The sequence below is a fragment of the Cygnus olor genome, chromosome 3, assembly GCF_009769625.2.
Source record: "Cygnus olor isolate bCygOlo1 chromosome 3, bCygOlo1.pri.v2, whole genome shotgun sequence".
In the NCBI taxonomy this organism is placed as follows: Eukaryota; Metazoa; Chordata; class Aves; order Anseriformes; family Anatidae; genus Cygnus; species Cygnus olor.
The window spans coordinates 88,762,928-88,777,508 of NC_049171.1; the positions used below are offsets into that span (position 1 = coordinate 88,762,928).

Genomic DNA, 14,581 nt, shown 5'->3' on the forward strand with positions numbered 1-14,581 from the left:
TGGCTGCAGCACAGCCCAGGGTCTCGTAGCATTTTGGGGAGGGCGCTGGGTTAAAAAAAAAAAAAAAAAATTTTGCCAGCTAAACAGCAGATCGTGAGTCTCCTCTCTGTCCTCTGTGCAGCGCTTGCAAGTCAGAGGAAGGAAAAAACGCAGAGGAGGTGGAACCAGCCTCTGATGGGGGCCCTGGGAGCGTGGGGCTGAGGCCTGCAGCGAGCAGAGCGCGGTGATTCAGCCTCATAAAGCTAATGGCACGCAGCCAGGCAAAGGAAATGGTGGGATCATGATGCAGCAACTGTCCCGTAGCAGTTCGTTTCCATCACCCAGGCGTGACTTAACGCCCACCCCACCCTTTTTGTTCTTTCCTGTAGCTAAATGCCCTCCCTGCTGAGGGGGAAGGTGCGGGGAGACAGTACCTTTGGGAAAAGGAGTAGTCGGTGAGGAAGAGTTGCGCCAAAAAGACATGGGAGCTGGGGAGCAGGCAAGGGAGGCTCTGGGAGTGTGCGCAGCGGGACCAGCTCCTGGCCCCCAGCTCTAGCGGGGCTGTGCCGTTACCCAGCAGGCACACATCTAACCAGCCCTTTCTCTCCCTTCCCCAGGGAAGACGATGAAGCTGTAGAGATGCTTCCCTACGTGATCGCCACCCTGGGCTCAGCAGGGGGCACCTGCAAAGCCGCCTCCTGCAGCAACAGCACCAAGGATTACTGCTACAGCGCCCGCATCCGCAGCACCGTGCTGCAGGGGCTGCCCTTCGGCGGGGTGCCCACCGTCCTAGCCCTCGACTTTATGTGCTTTCTCGTAAGTCTGCCTGCTGCTGCTTTGGCACCTTCTCCCCCTGAGGTAGTCAGGAAGGGGAGGACCGTGGCCTAGTGGTTAGAGCTGGAGGTCCCGAATTCCATCCCTGACTTTGCTGCTGGCTGGTTTTGCGGCCCTGGTCGTGTTCCTCGGCCTTGACTTAACCCCAGTACCGCTGCATAATTACGGTGCCAAGTCCCTGCAGCCTTACCAACCCAGAGCTTTGGCTTGTTCCTCCGTGGGAACTGAAGGACGACAGACATTGCAGCCATAATCTCACCTCCTTGGGACCTGAGGGCTTTTTCAGTCCTGTGGCCGATTTAGCAGTTGTGTATTGCATCCCGACCTCTGCCTCCCGCATCCAACCCGCCACCCAGACGGCACGATTTCAACAGCCCCGGGAACTCATGCTGTCCCATGGCCTCTGAGCAGCTCTGTCCCCTCCTAACCCCGTTCCCGCACTTCTGCAGGCGGAGGACAAAGAGATAATGTTCTGGGTGATGCTTTGTCTCACGGCTCTCCCTTTGCTCTCTTCCAGGCACTGCTGTTTGTCTTCTCGATTTTGCGTAAAGTTGCTTGGGACTACGGACGCCTGGCCCTGGTGACCGATGCTGACAGGTAAGCATGGGAGAGGGGGGAAGAAAAGAAAACACGAGAGGGAGGAGAGAGGAGAAGAGGTCACAGGAATGGCGAGGACTGCCACGGTGAAGGCTTTGCTAAGCCTCTGGAAGTGGCTTTGCTGGCTGTAGCTCTTGCCACGCTGCGCTTCCAGGTGTGGTGGCATTGCTCTCGGAGCTAAGGCAGGAAGGGCGGCAGGCAGGGATGGCCAGGATGCCTGGCTGGCAGCGTGAGTGTGTGATGTGTGTGCAGCTGGAGCAGGGACCTGCCCCGACAGCAGAGGCTGAAAAGAAGGGTGCAGATATGGAGCTCATCCCAGGTAGCTCTTTCTCCCCAAGGTGAAAGGGGTGGGCCACCAGGCGTTTTTGGCAGGGTGAAAAGTGAACAAGCTGCAGCTCATCCCTCCCGTGCTCTGCAGCAGGAGACCTGTGCTGACACTGGGAGCATGACACAACAGGACAGGGCTGCGTGGACCTCTCTGTGGGGACAGAGCAGGGATGGCAGAGGGGACGTGTCCAGCAACCCTCTCGTTTCGCTTCTGGAGGCAGTGCGTGGAGCTAGTTTGTCAGGAAGGTAGCACCGTGGCGAAGCAGGCAGGGGAGCTGTAGGGCCTGTGTTATCTGCTCCTGTGCAAGTGGGGGTTTAGCTTGCATCCCAGGTGCTAAAACATCAGTCTTGGTGCTCATCCTCCCTGCCTAAGGTGTGTTTGGGCTACTGTGTCTCCTAGCAAAAGTCAGGGCCCCTTGGTGATGGTGATTCTGTGTTGGAGGCTGATGTTTGGGGCTCCTTTTGGGAGCATACCTTGCTATTCCTGCTTTTGCTGTCAGCAACGGGAAGGACAATTGTCTTCCTCCAGTGCTGAACAAGGAACTCCCCTTGAGGAAGCAGAGAGGTTGTTCGGTGGTCTGCATCTCTGCATTATACGGGCTCCAGGGACGGTTTGCTTTGCGTTGTTTTGTCACGCGCAGGAGGCAAAGTGCGGTCTAACGCTGGCGGTGGCTGGCGCTTCTTCCACTTGATCAGCTCCGTGAGCTCAGCGCACCCGAAGGCTGGGACAGGGCTGAGCTCTGGCCTGTTCAGTTCCTTTGGTGCTACCAATTCAGATGAGTTTGGTACAAGTGATGCCGCCGGGTTTGGGATCCTCGGGAGGAGCTCCTGCTGCAGAGGCTGCCCATCCAAAGAGGCAGGATGAGTGTTTTGGGGGACCAGGATTTTTGACTCGTGACAGATGTGTGTCAGCTGCCTGGGACAGGGAGGAGAGGGGATGACAGGGAACTTGGAGAGCAGCTGGGCAGCCCCTGCAGGCTTTAGGGTGCTGTGGCTCAGGGCAGCATCAAGCTCTAGAGGGAAGGTCTCCTTCCCCGGCCTCACCACCAGCAGGTTTCTCTTCCTCAGGACGGCGTGGAGCCCTGCTGGGTGCACAGTGCCCTGCGACGGAGGGGCCCCAGCGCTCGCTCCCCTGGTTGTAACCTCTCCTTTTCTGTTTCTGTGCCCCCAGGCGCCGACGCTGGCAGACGGAGCGAGAGGAGCGGGAATAGTATGTTGTTTTTTCAGGGTCTTGTTTCTTCTCTCTTTCTCTCTTTCTCTTTCTCTCTCTCTCTCTCTCTCTCTCTCTCTCTCTCTCTCTCTCTCTCTCTCTCTCTCTTCTTTTGCAGTTTTCTCTCTTGCTTCTGAACTAATCTAAGTGGCTGGGAGCTCAGGGCTTGGATTTGTGTCTCTCGGGGGATTCACACTTCTCCTCCCCTCCCCTTTGTGTCAGCCACCTACCACAGCTGGGCACTCCCTGGTTTTCCCCTCGTAGCCCTTAGATGCTCCCTGCATGCAGCAGCGCCAAGAAGCTGCCAGTTGAGGCAGAGGGTGCCATGTCATGCACCCTGCTGTACCTGCCAGTGTCCTGCTGTCTGATGGAAATAAACGTAGCTGTGATGGAGTAGCTGGAAATCAACCTGACCCTGTGGCATACTGGGGTCACCCAGGCAGAGGGCAGCCTCCTTTGCCTGGTCCATACCTCATGCTGGTGAGCCACGAGGGCTGCTCTCAGGCTCGCTGCAGGAGCACCGAGGTGCATGGTGCATCTGGCAGGCCCTTATATGACTTTTCTCTTTCCTTCACCCCTGCGAGGCTGCCAGGGCCGAAGTAAGTGCTGGCTCTTGTCCCTTATCACCCACCCCAGGCTGGCGCCATGCCCTGCAAGGCAGCATCTCCCCATGCAGCAGAAGCAGGCTTCCTGCCTCAGCCCTGCTGAGGGCATCCTCCAGCACCTTGGCCTGGCATTACCCACGGGGTACTCGCAGGGACTGCAGCTGGCTGTCGGCTAAGCACTGTCACAGACCCTTCCTCCCTGCTCTTTCCTCTTTCTTGCTGCGTTTTTGCCTAAGTAAGGATGGTTCCCCTGCCTTGCTGACGTGCCGAGCGGTACACGCTGCAGAGGAGCCAGCCCGCAGCACAGAGCCTGAGGTGGTCACTCCATTGCCATATTTTTGTGGCTACTCTTTGCTCCCGAAGGAGCAGAGCAATCGGAGTTGTGGAAGCAAAGGTGCTGGTAGCTGTGGTACATGGCACAAGAGGGGATGCCTTGCTCACGCTTGAATGTTTCACTAGTGGTTGGCCCTGCTTCAGGTATGTCTGGCGGCTCTTGGGTGCTAACACGTTAAAGGTAGCAGAGCCCTCATGCTCTGAGGCTCAGGATGTGGCCTTGCACGGGGGTTTGGTCACCTCCGTTATCCTCCTGAGCGCTTGTCCCTCTCCAGGGGTCCGCTTGTTCCTCTTCCCATTGCTCACCTGAGCTTGCTGGGGCTCTCTGCTGTCACCCAGGCATAGTGCAACCCATCCACCTCTCACTTGCTTTGTTAGTGCTTTGCTTTAAAAAGCCTCCAGCTAGATACAGGTACCCCTGAAGCTCCATCTTCAGCTTCCCATCCTTGGCAAGGTCGGCACCCACCATCTTCACAGCACTGCCAGTTGTCCTGGTTATGGTCTCTGCATCCCCCGGAATGGAGCTGGGTTAGTCTTATCGTGAGAGGTAGTCTTATCGTGAGAGCCATGAGTCACGCCTCTCTTCGCAGTTACGCTCTCTAGTGTTTCTCTGCCCTGCTCTGTGCTTTTCCAGCACCGAGGAGCCAGAGGCACACCGTAGTCAGCATGCTGGGTCTCCTCAGGGCTGCAGACAGCAGAAATTCACCCTTTCCCTGTGCCCAGCTTCAGGGTCTTGGGGATTTTAAAGGGCTGAGGGTCCCAGAGCTTGGTTGAAGCTTGAGCTGTCCCTGCAGCAGAGCAAGGCGTCGGGCCGTGCAGTTGCAGGGCTGTACGCTGCCGTCTAATCTGTTCTCCTGTAGACCCGTGACCTTCAGCTAATCTCCTTTCCCCTCTGGGTGTTGCTTCCAGCTAAGGACTCAGCAGGTGCTGCTCCGCTCTGCGAGAGAGGCCACGTGTCCCATCCTCTTCCCTTCTGCAGGGTCACAAGTGTCTTTGTTTTCTTCCCCCTAGTGTCACCACCTTGTCTCTAGTGCTAGTCTCTCGCCTGTTTCTTCTCTAGGTTCTTGTCCATCTGATCCTTCTTGAGCCTGTACTGGTTACAGAGAAACTGTGTTTTCATCTTTTTTTCTGTCCCTTTACTTCTAGCCCTCAGATCAGCCATATCCCTTCTCGCACCTCCAAGGTCCCAGCCTGATGTTGTCACCTTACAAGTGCTATTTAATTTAGGTCTCTGGACCATTTTCCCGTCTCCTTTGCCAGCCTACCCTCCACCTTTATTCATACTGGGGGCTGTTATCCGCCTTGGATGCTGCAGGTTCTTCATCTAGGTCCCTGCCTGTGTCTGGAGCGCAGCGGTTTGGGATAGTCACCTCTCCTGCCCCTCAGCCCACAGCCATTTGCTTCTAGCTGCCTCCCTGCTCCCTCTCTGGGGACCTCTGCAGGCAGCAGACCCAGACGAGGCTGAGGAGCAGCTGGGCTGAGCCTGGCTCATTTTTCTTCTTTCCCTGGGCTTCCCTGCACTGAAGCACTGCTATAGTGGGGATGTGGTCCACCAGACTCCCGTCCATCCTTTTTCCTGAGGCAACCGAGCTCTGCGGGTGCTGGTGCCACAGGGACTGGGGAGCTGATGCCAGGGCCTCTTGGAGCTCCTTCCCTGCTTTCCCCACCGGGGCAGGAGGCTCCTCTGCCCTTTTTGCTGGTTGCACACCGCTATAACACAGCGTGATTGAACACCTCATCTGGTCACAGTGTCTGCTCTGTGCCCCGGAGGGATGGCCAGACATCTCAGAGCAGAGGCCTGCCGGGCAGGGAGCCGTGGCTGGGATGTGACTCACCCTGCTCTTCTGCTCCCCAGTGGCTGCTTTCTGCCTCCTGGTGTCTGCAGCCCTCCCTGCTGGGTTTGTCTCCGCGGTTGCGTTGCAGAAGGGAAGACAGCAGCCCTCACCTGAAGCCTGTCCCCTCTTGTGGCGCCCTTTCCTTCACGTATCCTCCTCCCTCTCTAAACTCTGCACTAAACAGACACGATCTCCCCCTGTGGCAGCTGCCCCCAGCCCCTCCTTGCAGGGGCTGACGCATAATGCGGGCACAGAGGGAGCAGCACCTACAGCTGAGCCCGGTGAGGCTGCCAGAGCCCAGCCCCATGCTCCGGGCACCATCACGCAGTGCCGCCCGAGGAGGGGTCTCTGCTTACTGCTACCCTCTGCTCTTCGAGGCTGTCCTCTCTCCTCCGTCTCACCTGGGGCAAACTGACCCGAATTAACCGCTGGCCTTCTGGGTGCTCTCGGTTCCTGGCCAAGCTGCCTCCTCTCACCCTCACCTTCTGACTCCCTCCCTCAACTTTGTCATTGTAGCGTAGCCTCCGCTCTGCACTCCGACAACCATGACCGCTACGAGCGCCTCACCTCCGTCTCCAGCTCCGTGGACTTTGACCAGAGGGACAACGTGAGTAGTGGCAGGAGGCAAACACCCCTTGCTCGTGAGCAGCCTGGGGGCCACAGCTTGTGGGAACTGAGGGCTCTTCAGAAGCAGCACTGCTTGCTCATCCCGGAGCCTTAGGTCCCACACCTTGTGGTACGAGAGCATGGTACAGAGCCCGTGGAGACGTGGTAACCACATGGCTTCTAGTCGTGTGCTTAAATCAGTAGGCTGTACATCCGCGTGGCTTGGTGGGCATCTCTCCTGTCTGTAATCGTAGCTTTGGAAACCCTACTTGCAGGGGGGAAAACTGCCTGGCTCCTCCTCATGCTGCCGTCTACCTTTTTTGCTGCAGTCCTCTCTGAAGGGGAGGTGCGGCTCAGTAGGACCACTGGGGATTTCACCTCCCGCCCACCACATCCCAGAGACATTCCTCTCCTTAGGTGTCCTCTGAGGAGCACTGGCTTAGCCTGCTCTGCCCTCCCAGCCCCTGCAGAGCTCCTGTCCAGGGCTGTGGCTGAAGTACCTGTGTGATGATTTTTCTGGGCATCCCTGGGCTGTGGAGAGCTTTTGCGCTATCCGGGAGTCCATGGCTTTCCTGGGAGGCCAAGCTACTTGGTGGGGGACAGCCACGTGGCAGAGTCCAGCCTGTTTTGTGGCCCATGGAGTAAAGTTGTCACCTCCTTCACCTGGGCCTGTCCCCATGGCTCTGCATGTCTGGGTAGATGCTTGTGGTCTGGCCCCTCTTTGGTGAGGTTTGTGGAGGTGCAAGGACTCCCAGGCCTTTGAAGGAGGGAGAAGGGAGCGCAGAGTGATGTGAGCCCCTCCTGTCTTCTCTCTGCACAGGGCTTCTGTTCCTGGCTGACGGCCATCTTCAGGATAAAGTAAGTGCCCCGGGACCTGCCTGCAGGGGGGACCCACAGCGGGGAGAAGCAGAGGCAGCGCACGGGCTGGGACAGCCAGCACAATGCAGCTGCATGAAGTCGTTCCCCTTGGGTGCCCTTCAGAGAAGGGGCTGCAGCAGGCTGTGTGGAGAGGACAGGAAAAGACGGGGCTAGATGAGGAGTCCCAGAGCCAAACCCAAGGTGACAGAGAAGAAATCCCAGCCCAGGTCACCTCTGTCTCAATCCCATCTCAGAAACAGTCTGCTGCTCTCCCTGAGGCTCCTGCTAGGGGCACTGTTGTCCAAGGAAGTCCCACGGCAGCGAAGGGTGGACTGGAGGATACGGGGAGACACATGATGATGCTCAGGGGTGCTCTCCTAAGCATTTCTAGGTTTCAGAGCTCTGTGGGGCCACATCAGCAGTCCTGTACCTTAGCAAGGGGGGAGATGGGACCCACCTTAAGGATGCGTATTAGGTGTGGCTCACATGGGCTCAGCTGCCCTGCAGAGGGCAGCAGCATGGGGAGTGGAGCTGCAGTGAGCTTTGCACAGGCAGGTTTCTTCCTGGGCTGGTTCATGGTCAGGTGCTGGAGTCCCTACCCAGGGCCTGGCTGCAGCTGTAGAGCTTGATCCAGGGGTGGTTTGTGGGTTCACACCGTGTGGGCAGCCGTCACCCTGTGCTTTCCTGCATGCCCTCAAGTGCTGGAGGAGATTGCCTGATTGTCTTTCTCTCCCTGGCAGGGATGACGAGATTCGGGACAAGTGCGGGGGCGACGCGGTGCACTACCTGTCCTTCCAGAGGCACATCATCGGGCTGCTGGTGGCCGTGGGCGTGCTCTCCGTGGGCATTGTGTTACCCGTCAACTTCTCAGGGGACCTGCTAGGTGAGAGCGGGGAGCCCTGGTCCGCCAGGGAGGAGCAGAGGTTAGGACGGGGGTAACAGAGAGAAACCCTCAGTCCTGTCCCACTTTGGGCTTGGGGTATCCATAGGGTTGTCCTGGGCAGCTTGGGTTTTGGGGTGCTTTGCAGGTGAGGTCCCTGCCATGCCCCTCCCCAGTAGAGCTCGGTGCCCCAGCCCCTCGGTGTAACTGAACGTGCCCGTCTGCCTTTCTCCCCAGAAAACAACGCTTACAGCTTTGGGAGGACGACGATCGCTAACCTGAACTCCGGGTAGGTGTGGGCAGGGATGGGATGGGTAATTGTGGCCCTCAGGGTGCGTTTTCTGGATGCCCACGTGCTGCAGAGCCTTACCTCCTTGAAGGCTGCATTTCTGCCCTTCCCGTGAGGCTGCTGTCCCTGCCCCTACTTCCAGATCGAGCTCCTGGAGGCTGTTGGCAGGGCCTGTGGATGCTTTGCCAGTAACACTCCTCGTGGCCCCAGAGACTTTGTGGGGAGGTCCCTAAGGGCCAGGGTGCAGTGGCAGCCTTGCGTTGGCTTTAAGCACGGTCTCTCTTGTGCCAGGAATAACCTGCTGTGGCTGCACACGTCCTTCGCCTTCCTGTACCTGCTGCTGACGGTGTACAGCATGCGCCGGCACACCTCCAAGATGCGCTACAAGGAGGACGACTTGGTGAGCAGGAGCTGGGCGCTCGCCCAGGCACAGCTTCCCCTGGCCTCCTGTCAAGTTGGGCGGTCTGGGAGAGGGTGCCAAGCACCCCCGCTTCCTGCAGCAATTCGGGGCTGACGTGTTGTTCTGCCTGGCCAAAGGCAGATCTCCTCCAGTGCAGCGGTCCTGATGCCGTGTGGGGAAATGAGAGAGGCCTGAGCTGGGTGGACATGTGGAGTGCCCTATGTCTTCCTCAGTTGTTCCAGCTGCTGTGTGGGTTTGGGGCTCTTCTCCAGTTGTCTTTGCCTTGTTTCTTACTAACATCCCTATTTCTGTTGAGGCGGCTGCATTGCGAGCCCCCACACCATCATCCTGCAGCACATCAGGGTGTGAAATGCCAACAGCTAGCAGCAGCATAGGAGATGGGGAGCAAAGGTTCTGCAAGTGTGGGGGCTGCCTTCTCCTACTCCTAGCTCAGGCCAGGGCCTTGGGGTTGACTTTTTTTTTTTTTTTTCCGCAGTCTGGTCTTTCATACCACCCATACCTATCTGCGCTCTCTTCCCTCCAGGTGAAGCGAACTCTCTTCATCAATGGGATTTCAAAATATGCCGAGCCAGAAAAGATCAAGAAGCATTTTGAGTGAGTCTGACTGTGTTCCTAACTGAAGGCTGCTCCGTAACAGATGTTTTAGTGCAGTGGTGCTAGTGTTACCTGAAATGGCAATAATACATCGGGGGGGAGGGGGAAGCAGTCAAAATCAGTGAGCACTTTCATTTTGGGCATCTTGCTGCTATTTTTCTGTGCAAATTTTTATCCCTATATGCAGCATCTTGGGATGTGCCCAGCTATATCTTGCAGAGCCATAGGGGGTCAGCATGGTAAGTGGTGAGACAGGGCACGTGATGAGAAGTGCTCGGCTTCAGAGGTGTGAGAAGCAGGCAGGAGGCGCTCCAGCAATACCCGTGGGATGCTTTGCTGCTGCTTCTCCATTGATCATGCTCTTTGTAGAAAATTGTATCTTCTTTTTTAATTGACCCCTTCCCCCACCCCCCCCCCCGAAAAGAAAAAAGGAGGAAAAAAAACGAAGTTTCTCTTCCATTGCCCCTCACATTGCTCCCACTACAGGCAGCAGAGCCTGCAGGCTCTCCTTCTGTCCAGCAAGCTTTTGCTGCTGTTCATCCCAAGGCAGGAGGAAGGCCTGAACATGTGGGCTTTGCTCTGAGGTACAGCTTTGATGCTGTGTGTGAGGAGCTGGTATTTTCTGTCTGCAGGGAGGCCTATGCCAACTGCACCGTGCTGGAGGCACGTCCCTGCTATGATGTGGCCCGGCTGATGTTCCTTGATGCGGAGAGGTAAGCAGCCCCTGGTTTGGGAGAGAGGGCAGGGCTGGGGTGAGGCTGCACAGGAGGTGGGGAGTGAGTTCATTCCAGGTGCTTCTCCTGCAAATCTTATGCCATGAAAGCTTTTCTGAGCACCTTTTTTTTTTTCTTTCCACTCTCCTGCTTCAGAAAGAAAGCTGAGCGCGGGCGAATCTATTTCACCAACCTGCAGGGCAAGGAGAACACCCCATCTATGATCAACCCTAAGCCCTGCGGCCACCTGTGCTGCTGTGTCATCAGGGGCTGTGAGGAGGTATGGGGAGAGCTGGAGATATTGGGCAGAAGGGTAACATGAGCATTGGGTCCCTGTACTGTCCACGCTGGCTTGCATCCTCAGGTCTCTGCTCTAACATCTGTCCCTCTGCCCAGGTGGAGGCAATCGAGTACTACACTAAGCTGGAGGAGAAACTCAAAGATGACTACAAGCGGGAGAAGGAGAAGGTGAACGAGAAGCCTCTAGGGATGGCCTTCGTCACCTTCCACAACGAGACCATCACAGCCATGTGAGTCTTGCAAGGGGTTCTGCCCTTTCCAGGAAGGTGATGTCTCACAGCTCTCCCTTTAAATCAGAGATCCCAGCCCCAGGGCATTCACCTCAACTTGTCCCTGCTAGCCCTATGTGTCACCATCTCCACTGTTCTCTTCTTCTCCAGAATCCTCAAAGACTTCAACGCTTGCAAGTGCCAGGGCTGTGCATGCCGCGGGGAGCCCAAGGCCTCTTCCTGCAGCGAGTCCCTTCACGTTTCCAACTGGACTGTCAGCTATGCCCCTGACCCACAGAACATCTACTGGTGAGCGGCTGTGGGGTTCTTCGGGTCCCCAATGATGAGAAAGGGGCACACCCTCACACTATGATAGCTAAAGGAGTTGTTCTTGCCTGGCTGAGCCGGAGTTGTGCCCTGACTCAGAAGGGGAAAGCTTGGGTTCGTGCCCCAGGCCCTGTTGATGCAGGCCGGGCTGTGTCGTGAACGTGTGTGATGCTTGGTATGGCTGTTTCTGATGCCCTCTTCCCCCCCTCACCCCACCCAGGGAACACCTCTCCATCCGGGGCTTCATCTGGTGGATCCGCTGCCTGGTGATCAATGTGGTCCTCTTCATCCTCCTCTTCTTCCTCACCACCCCTGCAATTATCATCACCACAATGGACAAGTTCAACGTCACCAAGCCTGTGGAGTACCTCAACGTAAGGCCTTCAGAGAAGGGCGCAGGATGGGTAGCACTGAACCCGCCACCCTGAGGCACAACAGCCCCTGCAGGGGAAGGGGCAGTGGGAGAGGTTGTCAGCATGCCTCAGGTCCCTTCAGCCTGAGAGCAAGAGAGATGTCCCCCGGGAAGGGGCTAGCACCCTGCCATGTGCTCCCGGCATCCAGGAAGGGGTGCTAAGCCTGGCCAGGGTGCAGTGGCAGCTGGGGACTCCGCATCAGCAAAGGCAGCTCCTGTGACGGGCACGAGAGCTGCCACATCGCATGTAACGCGTGGTCTCTTCTCTTCCTCATTGCAGAACCCCATCATCACTCAGTTCTTCCCCACGCTGCTGCTGTGGTGCTTCTCTGCTCTGCTGCCCACCATTGTGTATTACTCTGCCTTCTTCGAAGCGCACTGGACGAGGTAAGAACAGCCAGTGCCTGTTCCCGGCCCTGCCAGTCTGCTGCCTGGCATCTCGACACTTCCCACTGAGGGAAGGCTGCTGACTGGTTCCTCTTGCTTGGGTTCCTGTCGTCCACCCCCAGCGTGGTGTCATGTGGCACCTCTTGGTCGCCTTGGGGTCTGCTGGCTCTTCTGCCAGCCATTAGCTGGGTGTTGCACAGTATGGGGTAGTTTAAGCAGAGCTCGACGTACATCTGCAAGAGGAGGAAGGCTGGGAGGAGTTGGGGCTAAAAGCTATGAGAAATGCAGGCGGTAAGGGAAGCCTTGGCTAAGGTGAGCATGCAGGTGTGCTGTGCCTGTACCCGTGTGTAGGACATAGCTTTTCCAAGGGAAAATTGCCTTAGTTGCCATGGTTTCTGGCAGTGGGGAATTTGAAGTATTTGAAGTGCACGGTACTAGCAAACACGCTATTTGTGAGGCACGTGTCCTGCAGGATGCGTGGAGCTTTTTTGCTCTGTGTTGTAAACGCTGGTGAGGAGGATGTCACCAGCTCTGAGGACTGCAGAGATGCTTGCAGTCTCCTCTAAAGAGTGAACAAGATGATAAAAGGTCTGGGAGAGCCCGTGAGGAAAGGGGGAAGAACCAGGACTCAAGAACAGAGCTTGGAGGGAAAGGGGCATATTCATGTACCAGTAGAGGCAAGGCTGGGATTTGGGTTAGACACTGGGAAGTGCCTGACGATGAGAAGGGTGGCAGTGCTTAGGGCAGGCTGCTTGGGGTGGATGTGGAATGTACAAGGGAAGCCTGTCTCAGCAGTTTTGGCAGTCTGTTGGGAATGGGAGAGCAGAGTCCCTCCTGGAACAGATCACCTTTACAGATCCCTCTCAGTGAAACCATTTGTGGTATTTTTAATGTGCGTTTATGTACAAGACAATTTATGTACAAGACAATTTATGTACAAGACAATTTATGTACAAGACGCAGTGCCCCAGCTGCGGGGTGGGACGCTGGGCTCCTAGGCAGCTCTGCCCTTCTCCAGCCTTCTGGGCCTCACCATGTGTGAGAACATAAGCTCCTTTCACCTGGTGTCTCTGGCAGCTGCAGATTACTGAAGCTGCTTATTCCCAAAAAAGCATCCACCTGCCTTCAGCTTTCTCTTTGCTGCTCCTCCCAGCCCTCTGCGATAGCCCCCTGCCTCTGTGGCCAGGCAGGGCACACTCAGTGGGCTCCCCACCTCTGCTGCACGGGGGCATGTCTCTGCTCAACCCCCCGTGCTGCTGGAGTGACAATGTTAACGGCCTTCTCTCCGCCCTCAGGTCTGGAGAGAACAGGACCACCATGCACAAGTGTTACACCTTCCTCATCTTCATGGTCTTGCTGCTGCCCTCGCTGGGCCTGAGCAGGTAGGTGTGGAGGGAAGGGCAAGCAAGCACAGAGACCTGGAGCGTGGTTGAGATGCGCCTCTGGTGGTCCTCCTGCAACGCCTCCTTGCCCTGCTGCACAAATGTCCTGGCCACCCTTCCCTGGGTGTTCCTAGAAAAGCAACAAAACCTGAGGTGGTTGATGGATGCTCATAAAAAATCTGCTTGAGGCATGCTGGTGAAGGAGACACTTCCCGCCCCTGTGTTTTACATGTGCACACTTTTACACAAAACTAGCAACTTCCCCCACTTCAGCCAGAACTGAGTACGTCGTACTGCTCGGCTGGGTGGTCTTCTTATTTGTAGGCTAAGGAAATGTGAATCCTGCTGGATGCAAGCCCCAAATCCTCCTGCAGGGGTTATAGAAATGTCCTGTGACAGTGGCGCTTCAGCTGCCAGGAGTCAGCATGGGCTCTCAGCACTGACTAGGGGCAAGGCAGAGCAGCTGTGTGACAGAGAAGAAAGGAAAACTGGGAGGTGGAAGCAGGATGGGGGGGATCTACTGTGACAGGGAGTTCTTTATGCGTTGTGGGGTGGGGGAATCTACATTCCATAAATTCAGGGTACAGCCCCTCGCTGGCTAAATTGAGCGGTTTCTGAGAATAGAAATAGGTTTCTGCCCTCCAACAGAGACAGAAAAATTGCCTTTCCAGTGGGTGACTACAGCAAAGTTTCCCAGTCAGGTTTAAAATGTCTTGCTGCTTTTAACCTTGTGACCTAGGCAGGTAAATGTTCTCATAGGATTTGCATTTGGCTGTATACCAGTAAACAGGTCACACTTCTTTCTGAGGACAAATTCAGTCCCGCTGCTGCATGTGGATCTCTGTACTCCACTGAAATCATTTGCCCTAGAGGTGCCAGAGGATTGTACAGTTTTATGTCAAAAAATATAGAATGGGGGGGAAATGAGATTGGTTTCTCTTATTTCTGTGAGGTTACCGTGTACCTGAGTGGTTTCTCCTGTGGTCAGTAACCCATAGTTGTTTCACCCAAACAACCTCTCCCAGGAGCAGAGAGGAAAATACTGATGGATCAGGGCAAACTGAGAAAAACATGCCTGAGAATGGGAAGTCTTACATCCCTTTTTGTGTCCTGTAACTGGTTTTCCCAGTGTCTGATTTACATAACTGCCAATGACATATCCTAAGAGGGAACAATGAGGCCTGTGGTCAGAGCTTTGGGTCTTTTTAGAGCAGTTTCCATACACTTGCATGTCTATGTCTGTATACCCCTGCTTCTGACTGTTTCTCTTTTCTTCCCACCCCCTTCCCCCACAGCTTGGATGTGTTTTTCCGCTGGCTGTTTGACAAAAAATTCCTTGCTGAAGCCACAGTGCGATTTGAGTAAGTGGAGCAGGGAAGAAAGCCCCTTCTTTGCAATGGGGGGGGGGTTCTTGGCGGCATCCAAAGGTGGCACCCAGGACCTGGTCCCCCAGGTGGCGGGGGAGCATCTCCTGCAGCCTGCT

The 14,581-nt window shown here is 56.1% G+C and overlaps 1 protein-coding gene across 10 annotated transcripts in view; it reads left to right on the forward strand.

The window, feature by feature from the left end:
• TMEM63B (transmembrane protein 63B) overlaps positions 1-14,581 on the forward strand; it is a 37,509-nt gene that overhangs the window by 18,903 nt on the left and 4,025 nt on the right. For 6 of the 10 annotated variants that reach the window (XM_040552864.1, XM_040552868.1, XM_040552866.1 and 3 more), the window contains exons 2-18: positions 597-795; positions 1,331-1,410; positions 2,909-2,947; positions 6,237-6,327; positions 7,147-7,184; positions 7,925-8,067; positions 8,302-8,353; positions 8,645-8,753; positions 9,298-9,368; positions 10,001-10,081; positions 10,238-10,361; positions 10,478-10,611; positions 10,762-10,899; positions 11,138-11,291; positions 11,610-11,716; positions 13,012-13,098; positions 14,394-14,459. In XM_040552864.1, coding sequence (XP_040408798.1) covers positions 619-795; positions 1,331-1,410; positions 2,909-2,947; positions 6,237-6,327; positions 7,147-7,184; positions 7,925-8,067; positions 8,302-8,353; positions 8,645-8,753; positions 9,298-9,368; positions 10,001-10,081; positions 10,238-10,361; positions 10,478-10,611; positions 10,762-10,899; positions 11,138-11,291; positions 11,610-11,716; positions 13,012-13,098; positions 14,394-14,459 — 1,691 coding nt within the window. In that variant the 5' untranslated portion in view covers positions 597-618. Of the gene's footprint in view, positions 1-237; positions 435-596; positions 796-1,330; positions 1,411-2,908; positions 2,948-6,236; positions 6,328-7,146; positions 7,185-7,924; positions 8,068-8,301; positions 8,354-8,644; positions 8,754-9,297; positions 9,369-10,000; positions 10,082-10,237; positions 10,362-10,477; positions 10,612-10,761; positions 10,900-11,137; positions 11,292-11,609; positions 11,717-13,011; positions 13,099-14,393; positions 14,460-14,581 lie in introns of those variants that run through there. The other 4 variants (XM_040552869.1, XM_040552870.1, XM_040552862.1 and 1 more) reach the window with 3 other exon arrangements.